Source organism: Clarias gariepinus, chromosome 1 (genome assembly GCF_024256425.1).
Source record: "Clarias gariepinus isolate MV-2021 ecotype Netherlands chromosome 1, CGAR_prim_01v2, whole genome shotgun sequence".
Taxonomy (NCBI): domain Eukaryota; kingdom Metazoa; phylum Chordata; class Actinopteri; order Siluriformes; family Clariidae; genus Clarias; species Clarias gariepinus.
In genome coordinates this window covers 34,974,606-34,998,506 of record NC_071100.1, presented here as the reverse complement: position 1 = coordinate 34,998,506, position 23,901 = coordinate 34,974,606, and the positions used below count along the sequence as shown (strand labels likewise).

General features: G+C 36.1%; 3 protein-coding genes across 3 annotated transcripts; all 3 read left to right on the top strand.

Moving 5' to 3' along the window:
* Positions 1–63: 63 nt before the first annotated feature.
* Positions 64–4,334, top strand: si:ch211-212k18.6 (uncharacterized). Its single transcript, XM_053501620.1, has 5 exons — positions 64–216; positions 375–581; positions 682–776; positions 2,059–2,183; positions 3,558–4,334. Exons 1-5 carry the CDS (start codon positions 70–72, stop codon positions 3,794–3,796), a joined length of 813 nt encoding a protein of 270 aa, XP_053357595.1. The 5' UTR covers positions 64–69; the 3' UTR covers positions 3,797–4,334.
* A 1,734-nt stretch (positions 4,335–6,068) lies between these two features.
* On the top strand, positions 6,069–11,984 carry cd68 (CD68 molecule). The gene is made up of 6 exons (XM_053500965.1): positions 6,069–6,256; positions 7,264–7,751; positions 7,923–8,042; positions 8,981–9,050; positions 9,989–10,159; positions 10,657–11,984. The coding sequence occupies exons 1-6, from the start codon at positions 6,205–6,207 to the stop codon at positions 10,794–10,796; spliced, it is 1,041 nt and encodes a 346-aa protein (XP_053356940.1). The 5' UTR covers positions 6,069–6,204; the 3' UTR covers positions 10,797–11,984.
* A 1,718-nt stretch (positions 11,985–13,702) lies between these two features.
* si:ch211-212k18.8 (uncharacterized protein LOC100001422 homolog) lies at positions 13,703–18,525 on the top strand. Its single transcript, XM_053512507.1, has 7 exons — positions 13,703–13,920; positions 16,140–16,276; positions 16,386–16,493; positions 16,583–16,636; positions 16,746–16,904; positions 17,702–17,824; positions 17,910–18,525. The coding sequence occupies exons 1-7, from the start codon at positions 13,914–13,916 to the stop codon at positions 17,970–17,972; spliced, it is 651 nt and encodes a 216-aa protein (XP_053368482.1). The 5' UTR covers positions 13,703–13,913; the 3' UTR covers positions 17,973–18,525.
* The last annotated feature ends 5,376 nt before the right edge of the window (positions 18,526–23,901 follow it).

Sequence of the window (23,901 nt, the reverse complement as noted above, 5' to 3'; positions counted from 1 at the left end):
TTATTCAAAGTCCTTAAAGCAGCCATAAAGTCTGGAGTTAATTAGTTGTGTACTTCTACAGAGCTGCTGATGCCATGGGACCTGCGCACAGAGAGCAAGACTGCCAGAAAGAGGAGACAGGAAAGTAAGCTACAGAGAGAGAAAGAAGTGCAGCAATGCTTAGAGAGGGAAAAACTCAACTCCATAGACCGGTACCTCCTCAGTGGAGATGAAAAGGTACTCTTACTAAATAAGTTGTCTGAAACTACACAGATTTGTGAAACCCTGGTTGGTAAAGGCATAGGCCTACTGTATGTACTGTACATCCTCCTGATCACACACTTATGAAGTTCAGGTAGCTTTATTTATTTACACACCATTTTTCTCTTGGTCAGGTGGTAGTATGTTCCTACTTCGCCCACCACCTGAATGTGTTCAGCGTCATCTCCCAGGAACACTTGCATACACTTGAGGATTGTTCGTCCATTTTGAGTCTCCGTACTGCGGCACTCACACACTCAGGAAAACACTTAGTCATCTCTAACTACAGTGAAACCCAGCAATCTCCTTACGTCACTCTTTGGGACACGCAGCATGGCAAGGTATGTTTGACCTCATATTCAACATACAGTATATAATATTCTTAGCACAGGCAGACACAGGCAGGAATAATTTTGTTTTTCTGTGTTTTTGTTGATCCAGGTGCAAAAGAGACTGAAAAATGAACCCGGAATTTGTTGCATGGCCATCACAGATGATGCCTGCAGAATTGCCTTTGGCATTGCAAAGTGTAACAAGTATGTAGCCGAGAGGCTCAAAAAGCCAAGCAGTCTGTTAATTTAAATAAGTTTAATTTACTTTAAGGATTTTATAAACTATATATAGTTGCAAATAGCAAGCCATGATGTCCTGAATATTTAGATACTGTGTATACATATACATACTTCAGTTCAAAAGTTTGGGGTCACTTTCTAAGTCCATGATGGTTCCTGATTTATATTTCTTTCTACATTGTAAAGGAATGCTCAGGGCGTCCAAAAAATGCATTAATCTCCTTTGAACAGTTAATAGTGAGATGCGTCTGCTACTTATGCTCTGTGAAGACTTCATAACGCCTCTAATCTGAGGTGCTGTTACTTGGACATTTTTCAGGCTGATAACTCTAAATGAACTTCCCGTCTGCGGCAGAGGTAGGTTTTGGTCTCGCCCTCCTGGGATGGCCTTCATGAGAGATAGTTTCTTCATGGTGCTTGACGGATTTTGCAAATGCACTTGACAATACTGTTCTTGCAAGAACTATTACAAAAAGGCTGACCTCTGTGTCTTAAAATAACAACTAACTGTTGTTTTTGTTGTTGTTACGTAATTACCTAATTCCATATGTGTTATTTTATAGTTTTGAAATCCCCAGTATTGTTGTAGAATGTAGAAAATAAATCACAAAACGAAAACAACCCCCCAACAAGTGACCCCAAACTTGTGAACGGTAGTATATATATATAATGTACTATATGTATTAAATGTACTGCTATACTGTACTACTATGTATGTACTATACTATAATGTAGCAGTGAACAGAAAATGTACAGGAAGGGGGTCGTCCAGGACCAGGGCTGGGACCCACAGAGTTTGAATATAAATACTTGTGCGAGACACTGGATATCTAATGCACAGCTGTTATTATTAAGTACGAGGGACTTTCAAGTCAGACCAGAACTTTTCATTGTACAGAATGACAGTCATAAAAGTAAAAACTACTTTTATTACAATGCACTTGTCGCAGCGCAAACCATTTTCACATATTTGGGCCATTAAAAGAATTTCTGGGAGGCAAGTTTTCAGACGTCCAGCAGAGAGTCTCATCATGGGTCTGGCATACTGAGAAAACTTACTACCTTGAGGGTATCCAGCACTGGGATTAGTGCAGTAGTGCAGCAGGCGACTATATAGAGGAAATAAAGGTAGTTTTACTCAGTGTTCTGTTATTTGGCACAATCAAAAGTCCCAATTTTACTTGAATACCCCTTACATAGTCAAACGTAGATTTGGTATAATTATTGGAATAAATTTATTTCTTAGATTAAAGGTGTGGGAGCCTTTTAGGAGAAAGCACAAGAGCATCTTGGGTTATGGAAGTCTGAAGTTGAGTGTGTCCAGTAGGCTTTCCATCACCAAGGGAGGAGCCAAAGCCATTTTGCTAGCAGGTATTATCAAAGCACTAACCTGTGTTACAGTGGCCCTTGAAATAGCCTTTTACTTTGATTGGGTGCTTTATCTTTGATACAGGAGTTTGCAACATTAGGCCTGGATGTTTGTAAAATTGTCTCTGCACTCTAATACAGATGTTTAACTGCACTGGATTTATTTATGAGCCATAAAGTTGAAATAGATTTTTAATTTTTTTTTAAATGGCTTAGTGTTTAAAAACTTGTATGTAAGGTTTTAAATTTCAATTTACTGCATATTACTCAAATAGTGTATAAACATTTGAATTCCACTTTTACAGTTATAATAAGGACATTTTGATTGGAGAGTAAAATGTCAAAGTAAGACTTAAAGGGATAGTTAAGATTCTGTCATAAATCAAAATTGATGTGCTTATACACTAAGTACATTACAATAGGTCTTGGTTGTTATAAATGATCCTGGTCTGCACATTGACTGTGAAATATATGGCACGCGGAACACAAGGACAGTATAACTAATTAGGATCACATTCCACAACTCTTGTTCTGTGCAAAAATGCATTCAAAAGTTTAGGCGAACTAAATCTAGTTAGTATATTTTAAAGATCGATTAAGTACAAATTAGTACTCTTTTCTTGAGTTTCTTGCCAGAACCAGCCATATGAAAAAAAAACCATCCCTTTAATGCGTCATAGTTGTGGTTAAACTAAAAAGTGATTTCAGTTCCTATCACATTACTCATACTCGTGCTACGAGCGCTACATGTCGACAGCTCTGTCAGGAGAAGTCCCAGACATGTGATTATGTTTTATAGGACGGTTCCAGTAAATTATTGCTTATAACCGAGATGGTTTCACAGTTTCAGAAGACATGGCCTGGCAGATATGTCTGAGTGCCAGGAGACATTCATCACTAATTTAAAAAGAACATAACTGTTATGTTCCATGCACCATTATATGGCCAAAAGTATGTGGACAGCTGACCAGCATATGCTTTTTTATGCTCAATTCAAAACCCATGAAAAATAAATAGAGTTGGTCTCTCTTTTGTACTTATTTTTGAACACTTGCCAGTAGAGTTTTAATAAAGCTGTCAGCCACAAGAGCATTACAGTACTGATGTCAGCTAAGAAGGCCTTTCATGCAGTCTTTGCTCATCCCAAGGGTTGTGGTTGAAGAAGGATAGGCATTTAAGTTCTTCACTACCAGTCATGTTGTCATGAAGCTTGCTTTGTACACTGCTATGCTGGAACATGTTCGGGCATTTCTGAGTTTCAGGAAAGCATATAAAGACATTCTACTCAACTGTGTGCTTCCAAATTTCGGCCACATAGTTTTGTCTGTATTAAATAGTTGACAGAAGCAAATTGAGTAACTATTATTTTTCCTGCAGGTGAGGTGAGTGTGTGGGATCTTGATGCTGGGACAGTGTTGTCTGTCTTCACTCCTGACTCAAGGATTCAGTGTGTATCTCTTGTGGATGATGAGAAGTGCACTCTCCTCTTGGGTTTCAGTGACATTTCCACTCTTATTATCATGAGTCTTAGCCAACAGCGGGTTGCCGCACCAGGTAAAATGGCTAGCCATGACCAACTGTTTGGGGAGTCCAGCAGCAGTGATGAAGAGGACTAAGACAAATAAGCCAATTTAAGAAAATGTTTACAGGTGACAAAGTGAATATTTATAACACAAGGCATTATGTTGCTGATTCATAATTGTTGCGGAAGTAGCCTTAAGCAATGGAAGAAAGATTAATCAGCAATGTGATCTGTCATCTGCTGTTTTTTTAATAGTCACAAGGTCTTGAGGTTATGACAAAACTACAGATCTCAGCTTTATTGAGTGACAATAGTGTACCACTCTGTATAAATTCAGATTCAGATTTTTGATAATCTTTAATTCAAAATGTCTTTTGATGGTGGTAAAGGAAATCTTATTTTATATAAGTATTTACAAGATTTCTGTTTGAAATTGCAATGTTTGGTATAAATTTTAGTTCTGAAAACAGTCTGTGTCTTATGACGTGTATTTTATTTTGGTTATGCTGGTTTTTACTCTACATATTTTACTCTACATATTTTGCAATAGGCTTTCCTGTTTCTTGTCACATGAACATCTTACAAAGAGAGTCGACATTAAAAGAGCTTCTTCCTGTTTGCTTCAGTAGATCTAAAACAAGACAAATAAAGGGAATTTCTATACATTTTACAACACTGTATTATGTAATTAGTATTTATTGGTATATGCAGGTTTATATTTGTTTGACTTTATATAAAACCAATATGAACATCCATAACCTATTAATTGCTTTTCGAAAATTTTGAATATGTCTATTTCAGCATTTGGCAGACACCCTTATCCAGAGCGACTTACATTTTTATTTCATTATACATCTGAGCAGTCGAATGTCAAACACCAGCGCAATATATACACACAAGATTTTAGTTTTACATTGCAACATTTCAGTATCTGTCTTTTAGTCTTGGAAACAGATATACATAGGCTATATACACATGCCAGAAACACTTGTGTTTACCTGTTACAGTTAAACTGTAAACACTGTTAACACTGTTACAGTCCTGGCCTTTCTAATAACAAAAAGAAATAACAGAACCAAATTCCCTGGAAGCCAGGAGCTAGCTTCACTAAAAAGGAGATAAGCATACAGCAGCATTATACATAAATCTGGTTGTTTTAATTTGTTATAATACACACGTGGTGCGGTGGCATAGTGGTTAGCACTGTGGCCTTGCATCTCCAGGGTCGAGGGTTCAATTCCTACCCCTGTGTGCATGGAGTTTGCATGTTCTCCCTGTGCTTGGTGGGTTTCCTCTGGGTACTCTGTTGTTAGAATGTTGGTTTTAGAGAGGAAGGCCAACTATAATACAACATGCCTGGAGCAGATAGGGTTAATGGCTTTGATCAAGTGCTAAACATTGGATAAAGGGTATGATCAAAGTACCCTTATCTTATCCTGTACAGGGTCGCAGGGGCCTGGAGCCAATCCCAGGACACTTCTGGCATTTTGGCAATTTAGAAACACCAATCAACCTAATCTGTCTTTGGATCATGTTTTTGGACTATCTGAAGAAACCCGCCAAGCACTAAAAAAATGTGCAAACTCCATGCACACAAACTTGAGGCATAAATCAAACCCTAGACCCTAAGCCAAAGGCCACAGTGCTAACCGCTGTGCCACTTATGACCAAAGTAGATCTACTTTTAATATGTTAAATGCAAACTATATAGTACTTTTTTTATTACATGTACTGTACGCAAATCTTAGTAAACAGTTTACAGTAAAATTCATTATTTAATAATAGACCATAATTGTAGGGAAGGGTAGTCTCTCACAAGACTTAGGAGAGATAAAGAGTAAAGAGTGTGTGTCCGGTTATCAAGAACAGCTAAGATTGCTTAGTGCATCTTTAACTAGCTGAGCTTAACATTATTTGATAATGTGCTGTGTTGCTCCTGCTTACTTTGCCTTGTTGGGCAGGTGCAGGCAGGTCAGAAAAACTCAAAATGAGGAACAGATTAAATATACAGAGACACAGAATGGGTTACTATAAAGAAAGCTAAAAAAAAAAGGTGTAAAATGTGTTACAAAATCTAGCTTGAGGAGTAAATACAACAGAAACAGAGAAATTTACTAATAAAAATCAACATCAACAATAATAATAATAAAAATAATAATACAAACAGTAAACGTCGTTTAAAAAAAAATAAAAGTACTTAAAATCCAGAGCCTAAATCTAAAGTCAGCAACTTGGTCTAGTTTAAAACTTTCGTTTTCCTCTGAATGATATGAAAGACGTTTAGTTCAACGTGTCGCGCCATAAAGCCACGGGTTGAACTCGGCTTGTGCAATTCCGGTCGGTAACGTGATCTTACTTCCTTACTTATTCTAGTTTCGTTTCTGGCAGTTGAGCAGAGGACGCAGGGGCTCAAAGTTCGGTGCTGTTCTCCGTAAAGCAAAACGACGAGTTACTGAAAACGCAGCTGCTTCTTTCCCCCGCCGAAAGGACCAAACAGCAGACATGAGACTCAGATCCGCGCGCTTCATAGTGGCTGTCCTCGCGCTGGCGACAGGTAAAAGACGAGATTTACAGTGTAGTTAATTACTTAAGGCGACCTGTGGTGAAATCATGTTTACTTTTCCCAAAGATTAAATCAGTACACTTGACGGTGTAAACGTGTTTCTTCTAGCACACAAACAGACACCGTGTGAAATCCTCGACGTGTGAACAACATGTCACGCGCTACCGTTTGCAAAACGAACGACAGAAACTTGATGTGTGTGTGTGTCTGAGGGTTTTATCCCTGAAAAAGCAAATTCTGGCCTTTTTTCAGGATGCGCCTTGTTTTTAATCTGAAATCTAGCATACTGTTAAAAAGGTTTAATTTTTTAGACAATGTGAGAGTTGTTTTAGACTAAAGAGCTGTTTTTTTTTGTAAGTGCAATTTAAAAACAAGAGGGGGGGGGAAAAAAGGAAAGCGTCGTGTTTGTTTCGTCTTGGAAGCCATGTTAAACGCTGCAATCAACGCAATAAAGCGACAGATAAAAATTATTACAGCAGCCCTGGACTAAAGGAACTGGGTGTATGTGTTGTACACAATACTTAAAATATAATGTAGTTTGTTTGTATGTATGTGTGGATACACACATACATTTACATACAAACTACATATATTTATATATAATTGTTTGTTTAAATCAGGAAATGTGTGTATGTGGGAAATGCCATGAAAGTTTCGTCAGGTCATGTGCTACATTCTCACGTGATAGAGCTTGAACAGAGAGTAGGATACAATCTGCAGATTCACATATTTTTATACACCCATTTCCTGTCAGTTGGTGGCTCAAAATTCACATATTCAAAATTCAATTAAATACACACAATATAAACAACACAACCTTAGCAATAAAGTTACTAAGTATCAGATACACTTCACTGTCTAGGCAAATGGTGGCACAAGACTATTTTAGCTGCATTTGCGCATGTGTGTGTGTGTTAAATGTAGTTGAGGTTTATTTGCATTTTTGCTTTACATATACACAAAGAACGCCCTGACGTATTCTCTTCATTTTCCCTTAGCTCTCACTTTTGCTGAGAAAGATGCTAGACCCTCTAAACCAATTGCCAGCATGCTGCCTCCTGCTCCGTTTCCCTTACCAACCACCACTCCAAAAACAACAACTCCTCATACCAACATCACTACTCTTCCTCCAACTACCCCGACTACAACCACCAATGTAACGACTCCATCTTCAACTACCGCCAATGCCACAACCCACAATATAACTACTCCTTCTCCGACTACCCACAATATAACTACTCCTTCTCCGACTACCCACAATATAACTACTCCTTCTCCGACTACCCACAATATAACTACTCCTTCTCCGACTACCCACAATATAACTAGTTCCACCCCTAATGTAACTACTGCTGGTCCACACCCAACCACACCTGGACCGACACCACCAACCAACATCACCGTGGGCAACTACACCTTGAAGGATGGAAAGAAGCTGTGTGTGATGGTCCAGGCGGCAATTCAGATCCGTGTCAACAACAGTCAGGTGGGGAAATTGTCTGTATGATAATCAATTTTATGTTTTGTTACTTTTTGTGATTATTATTATTATTATTATTATTATCTTTATACCCTTAAATGTCAGTAGTCCTTTCTAAAGAATTTTAATATTTTTTTTGTGAATCTTATCAATAAATATATTTTGTTTATTTTGTAGATGGAAGGCACCTATATTGTTCCAGGTGGTGAGCACCCCAATGATGGCAAATGTGACGACAATACTGCCAGTCTTAAAATAAGTGTAAAAGAAGGAAGCATCTCTCTGACCTTCTTCAAGGTATGTCAAAAGTCACATTTTTAATGAAATGTTTGTGTCAACAAGGTTTTATATTTAAATAGTAATCCATCATATTTAAAATTAGATTAGTTGACAATGGTGTATTGTATTAAGCCACACAATAAGGTCTCTTTACGCATTTTGATTTCTATCACCCTGGACTAAAACTTTTAAATAAAATTGAATGAACAAACATAAATCAATTTGCACATTGGTCAGTGATGATATAGATTATTTGTTGATGCATATTGCTATGCAAAAAGGAAGTATTTTTTTTACGATTTTAGGAAGTGTAGTAGCACCTCATAGATTAGTTGATGAAGAAACGTACTCCATTGGGCTTCAGATGTTTAATTTTTTATATTATGATGAGGGGTTTTGATGGTGTTTAGTAATAATGTATTTTATGAAATATATTTACATTTTGTTTCCCCAGTGCCATTGTTGAATTTATTATTTTTTAAAATTATTATTAATTAATTTGTTTTTAATTGGTAGGTCTTGGGCTGCTAGCCTAATGCCCAAACCTTTTATTAGGCAGACTGATTTTGTATTGTTTTATGGTTATGGGCCTTGGGCGCCAGGTTGCCCAACTGTGGCAACCTGGCGGTGGCAGGCTCAAACTCGCACCCCTCTGATCAGCAACCCAGAACCTTAAACATCTGAGCCACCACTGCCGCATTTTGTGATATCAGGATTATGTTGTTTTTTTTCTGTTTTTTTTTTCTTTCAGTTATACTGAGCAGGATGGCAAGCTCTTTGTCATAGCTGAACAAGCCAGAGTCACATGTAGTATAGAGTACTTTTCTGGTGTGAATCATCATCTGATTCACCCACCCATTAGGATTTGTGTTGTGTGTGTGTTTGGCTGGGTGGGTTTGGGTGTGCATGCTCATGATTGGCCTTGCTTTCATATTGCACTTTTTTTTTTTTCACAGAATGACACTTCAAATGTGGTCTTTGTCAAGGCTGTGGCTGTTAATCTCACCTATGCCTTCAAGCCTGGAGGTAGGTGCAACGTTGTTTCAGTTTTAACGACACCAAGATCATTTAACTTATTTTTGCTTTAAACTTTTTTACATAGTTAGTTCTGATTTATTATTGAATTTTTTTGCCAATTCACCACAAACACCACTTAATTACCTCCTTTCCATGTGTATTTACCAAAGTACAGTATACAGGGCCCTCAATCACATGTTTTAGTGGGGGTATGATTAGCTGAATGCTCATTATGCTGCCATGTTTTTCTGGTCACCTGATGCCAAAAAGATAGCCATCAGCACTGCTAAGTATCAGCCTTCATCTTCTTAAACCAGATCATGCTTGCTTTTTAAATCTTGAACTTTGCTTTTTAAAAAGGGATAAGCAGAGTAAATAAACATGTGCACTAAAGACAAGTTAATGCCTCACTAAATTTCATTGTCTTTAATTTTCCTTTAACAAGTAGCCGGAATTGTTGCCTTTTTTTGTTTCCTGATTTTAAAAAAGCATTGATTGTGGGTTTAAATAAAAATATATATTTTATACAAAGATAAACTTTGCAGGATATTCTAGGGCAGGTGTATTGCTGAATGAGGAAATGAAACGTGATGTCAGAATAATAAACACTTTGCTGTTTAACCAGTTTGCCTGCATGTATAGAGGGAATCATTTGCTGTGGTGTCACAATGATACAACAACATGCACTGCATTTAAGGAAACTGATATTGGTTTTGATAATATGATCTTATCAGTTTGTAGAAGAAATAAATGTATATGAAATCAAGTAAAAAAAAAAAAGTGTTGTGCGAACTACAGTATCATTACTGTTGGTGGAAAATTGCAGAAAGTCACAGATTCAGATAGGACAAGCTTCAGGCTGATATGCATGATTACATCCAGGGAACTGTAGTAATTTTAGCTGCACTCAAATATTAATAATTGTTGTTCTTTTTTTTTTACCTCAGTTTCACATTCTTTGTTGAAGAAGAACGAATCTGTGCAGCTTTTCAGCATGGCAATAAGTCACTCCTATTCCTGCAAGTCTGAGTCAGTCTTTTTGGGTGACGGTGCCTTCTTGGAATTCCATCAAGAAAGGATGCAGGCATTTAACTTTACCAACAACCAGTTTGGTACCCGTGAGTATTTTTCCATAATTGTTGTCATCATCTTAATTTAATAATGGTTGTATTAATTATACAGTTTAGCAAAGTATCTGTACAAAAGAAAAATAAATTTATTTTTTTCCCTTTGCAAAATTTAATTTAAAAAAAGACATTGTATTTGAAAGACATTTTGGCAAGTCTTTGACTCTAGTCCAACAGTGTGTGATAAGTCTTCCAGGGTGCTGTTATGCTTTTCACCCTATTATAATCTGAAGTATAAAGATATTACAGAGATAAATCTTTATTAAATTGTATAGCTTTGCTGATGATTTCTGCCTAAATATACTGTATGTTTTTATTTTTTAATTTTTTTTACATTTTCCTTCCTTGTTTATTCATAACTAATATTACCGGATTGTTTCAGTGCGCAAACGTTTTTTTTAAAACTGAATCTTTCAGTGGGAGGGAAAGGTTTTTATGTTCTGTGCTTGGGTTTAAGTAGTCAGGTGTCTGTTTGTCTGTTACTGTAGTTGACCTGTGCAAGGCAGACCAGCCAGACTACCGAGTGGCCATTGGCGTAGGTGTGGTGCTGCTCATCCTCATCATCATCGTAGTTGTGGCTTATCTCATCAGTAGGAGAAGGAGAACAGATGGCTACCAGGCTCTTTGATAGAGAGGATCCAAACAGAGCAATCCATCAAGGGACATCATCTTCATCATCTGCGCAGGTTAAATCTAGGTTGATGCACTTAGATGAGTTTATGGAGCATATCTTGTTTTGGATTAGTTTTTTCCCTTTCAAGGTTTGCTCCATAAAAAATGACATTTAATCCAGGCATTAACTATTCTCCTTTTGTATGTTGCACAACTAAAGGTGAGAGGATTTTGGAGATCAAATACATATTGTAATAGCAATTTAAACAAATTCAACAAAGCTTAGTTTCATTTTGCACATTGCTGTCACAGAATTGTCTTGTCAGCCTTGGAATACGAGTTAATACTTTTGTGCTTTCTTTGCTTTGCTCAAATTACTTAAATTGTGTCTGTGCCCAGCGGTTTGGTCAAGATGAAACATTATTAAGTTCACTGTCTCCCAACTAAACAGTCCTTAATCTGGTACTTATGATTATTACAGTGACCGCTGGATCTTAAACATTCTAATTAGCATGTGTGTAGTACAGATGTCAAAAAGCAGCTATTAAATTCTATGGAGTACTACAGCTAAATTTTTTTTTTTTTTTTTTTTTTTTTTAATAAACCTGTTCCCCTTGACCATAATGGGGTTCATCCTAGTTCACCCTGCAAGATCGGATGCACTAGCTGTTAAAAATAACCTCATTAACCAAAGAAATTTCCCATTAGTATTCTGATTTTCTAAAAAAAAAAAAAAAAAAGACAATTTAATACTTTGTGCTATTTTAAAACAACTTATGAAATATTGAGTATTTTCTGACATACTTCTAAACTCCTATGCACTGAATTTAGAATTAAGGTTATAAGGGAAGGTTTTGATGCTTGTATGTACATTAAAAATTGTTTGCTGTCTTGATCAAACATGTTTTCAGCATAATGATTCTCTATGTAAGGCCATAAGTTGGACCAAAATGATTTTAGAGATTTATTGTATAATAAAATAAATATGGACTGGAGGGGAGATGTTGGTACAAAACCGACATCACCATAGTTTTATATATTAAACTGAATGGTGATCTCTAGTATTGTGAGCAAATTGTGATTGTACTTTGAAAGCTGACAGGTTGAAATTTTCCCATTGGTTGGCAATGTATCTCTGTTTTGAATCTTGGATTTTTCAGGAATGGACAGCAGCTCATGAAAAATAAAGGGAATTTTCTGTGAACTTGTGTGAATATTGTGCAAGAACTGTTCATTGTGTTTGAGTAGCTAATGATTTTTTACATAGACTAATACATACAGTTTTCTTTTTTTTTTTTTTTAATATGGTTAAGATTTCTGAATTTACATAGTAAATAGTAGCTTAATAATGCATATACTCGCCAACAAACTAGTTCCTTTTTAAATCTTCAATCATAAAGGTTTCAAAATTACCAGTGCCCGTTTGCCTTGTAAGACTAATGTATACTGGCTTACATTTTTAGCATTTATGGCATTTGGAATCATGGAGCCATAGAAGATTTGAAAGATATATTAATCTAATGCCAAACCGTGTTGAACAGATCCAACTCTGGTTCTTTAGCAGCCCTGGAATTTGATCTTTAAATCTAAAAGTAAAATTACTCCTAATGCACAGCTGCGAGTTATAATGTTCCCTATATTTAAGTAGAAGTTTATAGCAACATAGATGTTTGAACCCTGCAGTTGTGATCGCATGCCAGAGGTTTATTGGGGTCAGATTTCTCAGCATGGAGACAAGAACAGATTCACAGTATGCCCATACTTCCATCTCTGTGTAAATGTCTTTTCCATACAATGTTAAAAAAACATTATAATCAAACTGAAAAAATGGTTTACCTTTTTAGACCTTGAATGTACTATAGAGTTACCAACCAATAAAATTCGGCAAAAAAAATAATGAATTTGTAATTGTTCTCAAAGATAACCAATCCCACTTAGACTCATGTTTAAAAGTAATTTTCATCCACTCATAACGTTATTCCGATTGACCACAAATAAAGGTAAACTGTTTTAAAAGTTTTTAATATCTTTAGTTTTAGATGTAAAAATTATATATTTGGATGCACTTAAAGTTTGTAAATACTCATGCTAAATCTACACAAAGAAAAAACACAATACAAATGACAGAATGGCAAAATGTTAGCTAAAAAACTATCATAAGGGGATGAACACATTATATACTGTGTATATATTTACTGTGCAATTAAATATTATTGCATTGTGGTTCATCATATTGCATGTGAGTATTGCATCCCCTCTCCATTGATACTATTTTACAGTTTGATAGAGTGGATAGACAGATAGTACCTGTCAAAGGTCTGGACACAGGTTTGGATCTACAGTACATTCTAGAACAATACTGGATTTTTTTTTAAGAACTATGAAATAACACATATGGCATTAAGTCATTAAGTAACAACAAGTCAGTTGGTCTGCTGTTCTGGAATAGTTCTTGCAAGAACAGTATTGTCCTGTACATTTGCAAAACCCATCAACGACCATAATGAAGCTGTCTTTTATGAAGACCATCCTAGGAAAGATGAAAGAAGATGAAAAAAAAAAAAACATAATGAAGCTGTCTTTTATAAAGACCATCCTAGGAAAGATGAAAGAAGATAAAAAAAAAAAAAACTTTTGTTGTAGAGGAAAAGTTTATTTAGAGTTACCAGCCTCAAAACTAACCTCAAGCCTTAACAGAACATAAGAGCAGTTTAACTTAAAGAACTGTTTAAATGATATTATTGCTTATCTTGGATGCTTTCAGCATTATTTTATTTTATTTTTTTTATCTTCAGGGCTGTTGTTGAGGTTATTCAGTGCAGAATCACAATCCAAACACAGCACTGAGCAGACTTAATGCACAACTGCGCCATATTCAGTCCGCTGGATTCACAGCACTGTCGTGCAGCAGGGTTGCGTTTGAGGCTTTATAGACGTTCTCTCACTCCATGTGTTTTTCGGGGTTAAATTTCAGTTGGCGCGGGGCGGAACAGAGGAACAACGATTTCGAAAACAAGCAGAGATCCGCTGCAGACGCAGAGCTGGACACACCGCATTCTTCTCTGTATAAAATCCTTCTGTATACAAACGGTTATCTTGTACACCTTATTCAATAGTGCAGGAGAAGGCGAACATGACCGGTAAGTTCTCCAACTTCTAAACTGTGGATTATTATTTTTTTTTTTTGCTTAAGTTTAGCAAAGCGGCGTGTTGAATCTGCACCGTTAGACGACGGACATTCAGGCCATTTTGTAATCAGTAACCGTTTACACAGTTCCACTAAACACGCTACAGGAACACACGTTCAGTAATGCAGAGCCGCTGAGGGGAAACGGTGTGGGGTTTAGTCAGGAGTGTGTGATGATTTTACTGTGGAGTGCTAGGTATCATATCTTTGGGTCTTCCTTTTTTTCTTTCTTTCTGTATGGGTGTTTGTTGCGTGCAAAAGTTAACACACACACACACACACACACACACACACACATATATATATATATATATATATATATATATATATATATATATACAATTTTTTTTTATAATTTTCACACTTAAAAGAATTAAAGCAATTTCCCTCTGGGATTAATAAAGTTATTTGAATCTTGAATTGAATCTTGAATCTTGAATTCAGATCATCACACACACACACACACACACACACACATATATATATATATATATATATATGTGTGTGTCTGTGTGTGTGTGTGTGTGTGATGATCTGAATCATTTAAGTGTGACAATTATTAAAAAAAATTGTATATAAATATATATAATTTAAGTGACAAATATGCAAAAAAAAGTATATACAAGTTAAAGGTGACAAATATGCAATATATATATATATATATATATATATATATATATATATATATATACTTTTTCCATATTTGTCACACAAAATGATATATAAAATTAGTGTCAGTTTGGCACTGCTGGGGTGTGAACTTAACCACCAAGCTACTTAATGGCCAGCCAAAAACCAAAAACACATAACAAATCTCTCATCTGTGCTGTATATACAACATACACTAGCCAGCCATAACATTATGACCACCCGCCTAATATTGAGTAAGTCCCTTCTTTGCCACCAAAGCATCCATGACCTATGTGTTCTGACACCTTTCTATTGGAACCAGCATTAAAGTAGCTCTTCTATTGGATTGGCCTACATGGGCTCGTGGGTTCAAAGTTTTCCTGCAATTTTGGACTTGCTCTAACCCAGTTTTCTAGCCTTTACAATTTGTCCCTTCTCACAGTAGATACATTTTAATGTCTTATTACAATGGTGGCTGGAACTGAGTGGTATATACAAGGCAGCAAGTGAACCTTTTCCTGAAGGCCCAGAGAGATGCAAATTTTAAAATGTAATGTTTATATAGGTGGCAAAGTGGGTAGCACTGTGGCCTTGCACCCCCAGGGTTGATCGTGTGATTTCCACCTTGGATTTGTGTGCACAGAGTTTGCAAGGTTTCTTTCTGTGCTTGGTGGGTTTCCTCCTATAGTCCTAAAACATGCCGATTAGGCTAATGGGTGTTCCCAAATAGCCCGTGGTGTGTGCATGTTGGCCTTGCAATGGATTGCCACCCTGTTTGTATTCTGCCCTGCAGCTGACTGGCGTCCCATCTGGAATTAATATTCCTCAGGTGCTCACTTTATACTTAACAGGGTTGCCAGATCACATTACCAGAATCCCTGTATGCAGTCCTATCAGGTTGATAAAAAAAACAGGTAGAATTCATACTGTAGCCCAGTTATATATGCACATACTTTGTTTTATTACCAAAATGATATTGATGTAAATTATCTAAATTATTATTATTACTATTTTTCATTCACTATTGTTTAAAGAAAGAAGGGCAAAACCTTCCTTTCAACAGTATTGAAAGCAAAACTTATTGTCTGTATCATTAAAAAGTATAAAAAATGCTATTCAAATGTAACAATTTAGTATTGTGATATATAGTGTAATGCGGAACCAAAACACCAAACCTGTTATATTTTTTTAAAAGATGTATAAGACTCACTTTGTCAAACTGACGAACAAATCTGTTTACATTTTTAAGTACTACAAGTATATAAATGGAAAACAAATTTATACTTGATCTGATCCATGAACAGGAAACATATGATCCGAACTATTGTTATTAATTGTGAGGTTTGTGATTAATTTCATCTACCCACTGTGCCACCCTGTAACTTTGTTTGCTGAATAATCAGAGAGCATCTGTAAATAGAATTTTGTAAAAAAAAACAAACATTGTTTTAAAAAAAAACCAAAAAAACAGTTTGACATTATGTCCACTTGCACATCATACTGCTGACCTTTACTTTATGTAATTAAAATTATGTTTTACAGACGAGGGTGAGTTGGAGAAAATAGTCCCTAGTGCCCTGAATGCGGGGAGTGATTCAGGGGCACTAGTACAGGTAACGTTTCAAAAAAACCCCTATCAAACCCAGAAGTACCTGGAGGGAGAACCAAAAGCTTTAGGGGTGTGTAGATAAAAAGCAAACACTGACATTTCACCACTTAAACACATAAAATTCTCATGTTTTTTTAAATGTTGACCTCATGATGTTTCTATGATTCTGTTTTTCACAGATAACAGAGATTATGCTGAGTCTCTTTTACTTCAGCACCATAGCTGTGAACTGGACAAATCATGATGAACACACCCTAATCATCATCAGCACTATATTCTCTTTAGTTGTAAGCAGTAAGGATTTACACTTGTTTTTTTTTTTTATTTTGATTCAAATGCAATGTGTGATGTTATGCATTTGCTTTTCATATTGCAGAACATTATAGCTGGTAGTGTGGCAATAGCAGCACAGAATCTTCACCTTCCTACTGTAAGAAAAAAAACATTCATTATTACTAGAATACTTTTTACTATATCTTACCATTACTTCATAGTACATTTTTTTTTAGATAAAAACATTTTCTCTTGGTCATTGACAGCTGAAGGCCTGCTTGGGGATGCAGATTGTTGCATGTGTGTTGTCAGGGGTCAGCTTTATCATTAGCTCAGAGCTAATGGTACTACATTCAGTGTTTCGCTACTGCTGGGACCCTTACCACAATGACACATTAACAGACAACATGTGTATGAGACAATGGGTAAGACAACTTTTATAGCCCAGGTCTGTAAATACAGTATACAATATATATATATATATATAACATCTGTATGGGGTTGAAGCTGTTATTTTATTGCTATATCTTAATGATATACTTGTGTAAGTTATGCTTAACATCGTTAAGTTGTATGAGAAGCTTTCACAAGACTAATTCTTTAATTTTTTAAAAATGAATAATGTTACCCATTTAATTAATGTTGAGCTATTATATATTTCTAAGGGTCTGATTCCGACCTGAGGTCTGTGTGTGTTGAGTTGTGTTCTCTCCATGGATTGTCCAAAGACATGCAGATTAGGCTAACTAGTGTTTTCAAACTATGGTTATATGTAATGTGCTAATATGTGTGCCCTGGCATGGATTGGCACCCCGTCCAGGGTATAACCTATAATTCTTTGTCTCCACATATTCCATTTTAGAATAGCCTCAGGTAAATAACTATTCCTGGGTTGACTCCCAAATAGCATAAAATGGAAAGCTAGTGAACTAGGTAGGGTGTAGACTTGTTGAGGGTTTAACAATTAATAAAACACCTGTAATGCAGAGTAATGCATGTAGTTGAACGTCCCAGTGCTGTTATTCTCCATATCAGTACTTATGGAACACCCCATGTCCAGTCAAATTAATTGGTCGGAATTAACTGTTGCATAAATAACATTTTCTCTTCTGTATTGGTTCTTTTGTTTAGAGACAAAACAATAAGGTTATTATGTAATATAGAAGTCATGTTTCATAAATCATAATCATAATTATTCATAATCAATTCTGCTTACTGCCAGACCATCCATGAACATATTATAGGAATAGAGATGCTCGTGCACTTGACTCAGATCGCTCTCTCTGCCACCTTGGCTGCCTTCTGCTGCAAAGTAATCCAGTGCTGCTCACCGAGGAACAATGTGGTAGGAAACCAGAAATACTACACTTAATAAGAGCTCACTTTCAGTGTCTGTCTGTGCTTATTTCATTTCTGCTACTTTTTTTCAGCCTGTTATTATGGTGAACACACTCCCAGAGCCACAGTTACAGCAGAGTCACAACCCCATTTAACTGACTTTTTTTTTTTTTTTTACGCACATGCATTATCAATCTACTTTCAATACACACATTTGTTAGGCTATATGTATACAGCCTACAGTATACTACCTGAATAACATAGTCATGTAATAAACTGTTACAATAACCTAAAAATAAGTAATTTTAAAACTGTTTATACTTACTTTTGTCCTGTTTCAGAACTGTTCAGGAGATATATAGATGTTTGTATGTATATTCCAAATAATGTCTGCTGTCTTGGTTAAATATGTATTCACAATAGGGATTTAGTGATTTATACTACAAAAAAATAAGTATTAGATTGGGTGGAAGGGTGTTGGGAAATAATATATATAATAATAAAACAAAAACTGACAACATTTTGTTTTTTTAAATATTAAACCTGAGGCTGATCTTTATTTTTGCCCTAATGTACAAATTACATAAAGCCTATAGAGAAAAAAGCTACTTATGACTTGTATTTGAAAAGTTTTCATATTTCATTCTTTACCACCAGATGGCGCTGTACAGCTTAGTTAAAATAAAGGGAATATTTTACAAATTGTTATTTTCTGTTGCGTATCAATAACTTTCATTATGTACCTTGTTCTTTATTGGAATCAGGTCTAGCCTTCATTTCTTTTTAAAACTTTGTTTTTTTCATGTATTTATACCAGAGCACGTATGTTTGTATCCCTCACTCACCTTCTATACCGCTTTATCCTGTATTTAGGGTCACAGGGACCTTGAGCCTATCCCAGGAGTCTTAGGGCTTAAGGCAGGGTACAACCTGAACACGGTGCTAATTCATCACAGATTGGGTGGAAGGGTGTTACGAAAGTAATATATTTAATAATTAAAGCAAAACAGACAAATAAAAAAATATATATATTTTTTTTACATTAAATACATTGTTTTTGTTTAATAATAATTTATAGTAGGTATATCTTTTTTTGTTCTTCAAACATATTTGATTCATGGTAAACATTGCCCATTTTTGTTAAGCCTTTTGTGTGGCTGCCCTGGGATTTGATCTTCAGACCTTAAAGTAAAATTAGATTAGATTAGATTCAGGTGACACTGTGGTTTAGTGGTTAGCACTGTTGCCTTGCACTCCAGTGTTGCATCTTCTCCCTTTGCTTGGTGGGTTTCCTCCGGGTTCTCCAGTTTCCTCCCACAGTCCACAGACATGCAGATTAGGCTAATTAGCATTCCCAATTTGCGCGTAGTGTGTGAATGACCATGTGAGTGTGTTTGTCTATGTGTGGCCTGTGTTAGATTGGCACCCCATCCAGGGTACACTGACTCTGAGTCTCCTGGAAAACATAAATACTTTCTAGCAGCAGAATACTGAACATAAAAGAATAAAATAAACAAAAATAAAATAAACAAGCAAAAATTTATATGTTTGAAAAGGAGTAGGAAGAATAAACTTACATACACACATACACAAATATACATATATAAACACACTGCATACATATACAATATGCCTGCATGATTCTTGACAAAATTGAATCATAGTTTTTCTCCATGGGAAATGAAATCACGATTCTCTCAACCGATTCCGTCTTTGTTTTTTTTTCCAACAGAAAACGTTGATTGCATTAAAAAAAAAAAAGTGTGTGCACAGGACTTTCAATTCTCTTGTATTAAAATAAAAGTCACCTTTCCCCATTTTAATGTAAATAAAGTGAAAAGTTTTTACCATAAATATAATATTAACAATAAGACATAAAAATAAATAAAATGGTACGTAGCACTTTTGCATTTTGGACACTCAGGCACTACAGAACTTCACCATGTGTCTTAGTTTATAGCTCGAATCAACACGGCAGGTTTAATTATCTTACTTTAAGTTATAGCCCAATTAGAACTGCTTGTGCCTGTCTCTGATCGGCATGTGCGTGAGAGACATTTACGATGTGCTGATAAAAATAACACAGATGCATAATCAACTTATGCCATGATAAACGCAACAACCGAAGAAAATGTTCTGCGTTGCTTAATTATACCTGACATTTTTACCCTATCTCATATACGCGGTTTCACGTGGTGGCCGTAAGTACGGTTCTTCGTGATACACCACAAGTTTTGGCATTGTGATTACGTTTCCAATCTTTCCTATCGAAAAATGAAACGTTTAATTATGGGTGGGTCCTTGCAGAAGCTCGTGGAACCTCGCCGCGCCTCACCGTGAGTCAAACCGCATAGGTGAGATAGGGGTGTAACTTTGACACATACGCAGTGAGTTGACACATAAAGCATCAAAGGGAGTCAATCGGAAACAGATCGTCAGAATGTAAAAAAAAAAGCTTCTGATTGGCTGAGTGTTGCGATATTGAGCATGCGCAGGAAAAACAGTTTGAGCACAACGCAAGAGTGAGTTTGATGGAGTAAGTGAGCATTTAAGTGAACATGAATAAAATCAGGGTTTTTGGAATGAAAATAACATACTACCCCAACTAGAAATGAGTGAATCCAGATTCATTTGGGTTAAATAACCCGATCCTTTATATGACTCACGAATCACGAATCATTTTCTTCATTTACTCGGATCAGTTGAGTCCTAAGTTACCGTGTTGCTAACAACAACATACATAAATACAAACTAAAAATTACACAATTAAGTTGTTTATAAAACTTCCTGCACGGTCAGGAATTTGAAAGACTCAAATTAGCGGGTACTAATTCGTCTGATTCATCTGAACCGGACTCACAGCCCGAGTGAAACAGCCGGATCCAAGAGACTCAGTGTGTTCATGAGTCCAAGTGTGATTGGATGTAGTGCACCATAATCTGCTTTTATTAACAACAAATATATTTGTTACATGTTGATGTGATGGAGATGGGTATTATGACAAACTGGGATGAAAAAACTACTCTGGCATTTGTGTCTCCATCACAAAACAACTTCACCAGAATGGTAATGCTAACAGTGCTAACGGTGTGATGCTTTACCTCAATGTATACAATGACCGTATTATATGCACGAAAACCAAGCTCAAATCCTGGCTTTACCAACTGGACATTTTTTTAACTATCTAAAACTTTAAAAAAAATAACTATACCAGATAGTTTATCCGTTTTTAACCCATAAAAATATCAGATACAGCAGATATATTAATAATTATTTTATTCTTTGTTATATTTGATGTTGCCTAAACTTATTTCTAGGTACATATGTATGTCAAATAAATGTTTGGCATTCCTTTTTCATCAATTTTTTATTCTCTGTCATTTACATTTTATGGTCAAAAACAAAAAAGAATCAAAATACCATATGTGTCTCAGTCCATCCTGTGACTCAGCATGTTCATGAGTCGAAGGATTCGGTGTATACTAGGGATTCGGTAAGCGCCCTCTAGTGGGGAGACCATAGGAAATGCAGTTAGAATCTCTACTGACTCAAGTGACTTAAATGACTCAAGAGACTCGGATCTGTTTAGTGAGTGATTCAGAAGGAGGCGGATCCGTTAATTGATCCGAGTTTCTCATCTCTAACCCTAACTACTAATCACCAGTTAGGTTGTTTTCCTCCTTCTTACACGTCATGTCAGTGACAGCGGAACGCCGCAAATGAGGAAGAGAGATGAGAAGTGATTGAGTTGTATAACTAAACCATGCTAATGTATGGCCTAAATGGTAATTTAATAGTGTTGTCTGTTGTAATGTTTGAGTGCAACCAGTGACTTTGACTGATCCGGGATTCTTGTCAAGTAAATAAGTGAACTTGTGAATGCTGCATGACCAACAACAATATATACTGTACATTTTAACATATACACCACCATTACGATCTATCCTATCTTGTTTGCAGCATATAATAAACACAAATACACTCCTATACAGTATGATTAACATAACCCCTCCTCATTCCTGTACTTTGTAAAAATAAGCTCTTCATATTGACTTGTGAATTGTTTTATATTTGATGTTTTAAATCCTCTCCTAATCTGTTCCACAATTCACTTCACAGACAGATATACAAAAGCTTTTAACTGTTGTTTGGATACTATTCACTTTTAAATTTAACTTGCCTCTTAAATGATAACCCCCTTCTCTCTCCAAAAACATTTTCTGTACAGTATGTTTTCAGTTAACAGGTTATTCCTAGCTTAATACATACTTAATGCAGTTTTGAATTCCACAAGGTTGGAGAATCTTACCACTGTAGATAGTACAAATAGTGAGTTGGTGTGGCCACAAAATCTTACATCATGCATTATTGTGTCAAATGTCTTGGCATTGGCCTCTGAGTGGCGCAAGTGGTAAAGTGCTCGCCCTATCATCCGGAGATCGCTGGTTGGAACCCCGAGTGATGCTGTTTTCCTCTCACAGCCTGAGGTCTAGACAGAGCTGATTGGCCGAGCTCTCTTAGGGGGGAGGGATGAGAGGTACTCGCGCTCAAGCAAGCAGTTCGAAAAGATGCGGTCGGCTGACGTCATGTGGTTCGGAGGAAACTCGTGATAGTCTTCGCCCTCCTGACTGAGTGGTAACAGTAGCCTTAATGTGGGAGCCCCCTAGTGACGGGGAGGAATTGGCCACGACTAAATCAGGGGAGAAAATTGGAAAAATCCCCAAAAAAAATTTCTTGGCATTGGGCAGAGTTTGAAAACAACCAGAGATCTGGACACACACCAGTATTCTACGTACACCAGTCTTCTCTTTGTGTACTTTAAAGAGAAGAGCTATCAAACTTCTAAGCATAAATTCCTCCCCTTGACTCATTGCTCTGGTCTTGTGATCATGGAGTTTGTTACATGTTGCAGGTTTCCTCTCACAGTACAAAGACATGCAGATTAGGCTAATTTGTGATCCCTAGGGTTTACTTGAGTTTTTTAACACACAATAGAGTACACTATACTGAACTGTGTTCCAGTTCATGACATTTGTCCTTTTTTTACTTGATACAATATGTGCAGTGTTTAGGCATTAAGGAAATGCAGTGTCCCATAAGCATAAGCATGTTCTCTACCACTTCAGTAGTTAAGCATGTGTAAACCATTTCTTAGATAAAATCGATATGATGGATAGTAAGGATAAGAATCACCACTCATCACCCGTTACAATATTATGATACTTAGGTGCGGGGATGTAAATGATACATTTCCTGATTAAAAAAAAAAAAAAAAAAAAAACTTATGTTTTTCCATTTTTCAGACCTATAAAAAGTAGACAATAAAAAATAAAGCATTTCTTTCGCAACATTCAGAAGCTTGTGAACTCTGCACTGAATGGGTGCAAGGTTCAAAGTGATCAAAGTGATGATTAATCAAACTGAAAACCAGCTAATTCCGGTAACTGGCTGATCGATCTCGATTATACAGGAAACGTAATAAATTATTTTAAAAAATCAATTTTGGAGTCAATGTGGCGATGCATGAATCGGCACACAAAAGAATCGCAATTTATTACTGAATATCTATATCCATCTCTAACAGATAGATAAGTAGACGTATAGTGGACATGACAGCTATAAAAAAAAATACATCACTGGAATCTGTCCTGCAAGATTATGCAGGGAGATGGAGGTTTTTACAGCTGAAACGTGTTAGAAACCCATGTGTCAAACAGCCACAAGAGGAAAATAAACCCAACATCGCATAGCATGACAAACAATGTTACAAAACAAATTTCTGAACCACACAGCTTAAATTTGATCATTAAAATGTGCACTTTTTCATGACTTTGGTTGAAATACACAAATGTATGGCTCAAAAAAATATATATAAAACAAACATTTTCATCAGCATTTATGACTACATATATGCCATCTGGTATTCATTTGTGTTATAGACATTTAACATATTCCGCTTTATTCCCAGAGATTGGGCTGTATGTAAAAATACACTAGTTATAAGATATTTAAAAATGGCAAAAATGTTCTTACACAATCGGAAATAATGAAGATCCTAGACAAAGACCAAATCATTCTGAATGA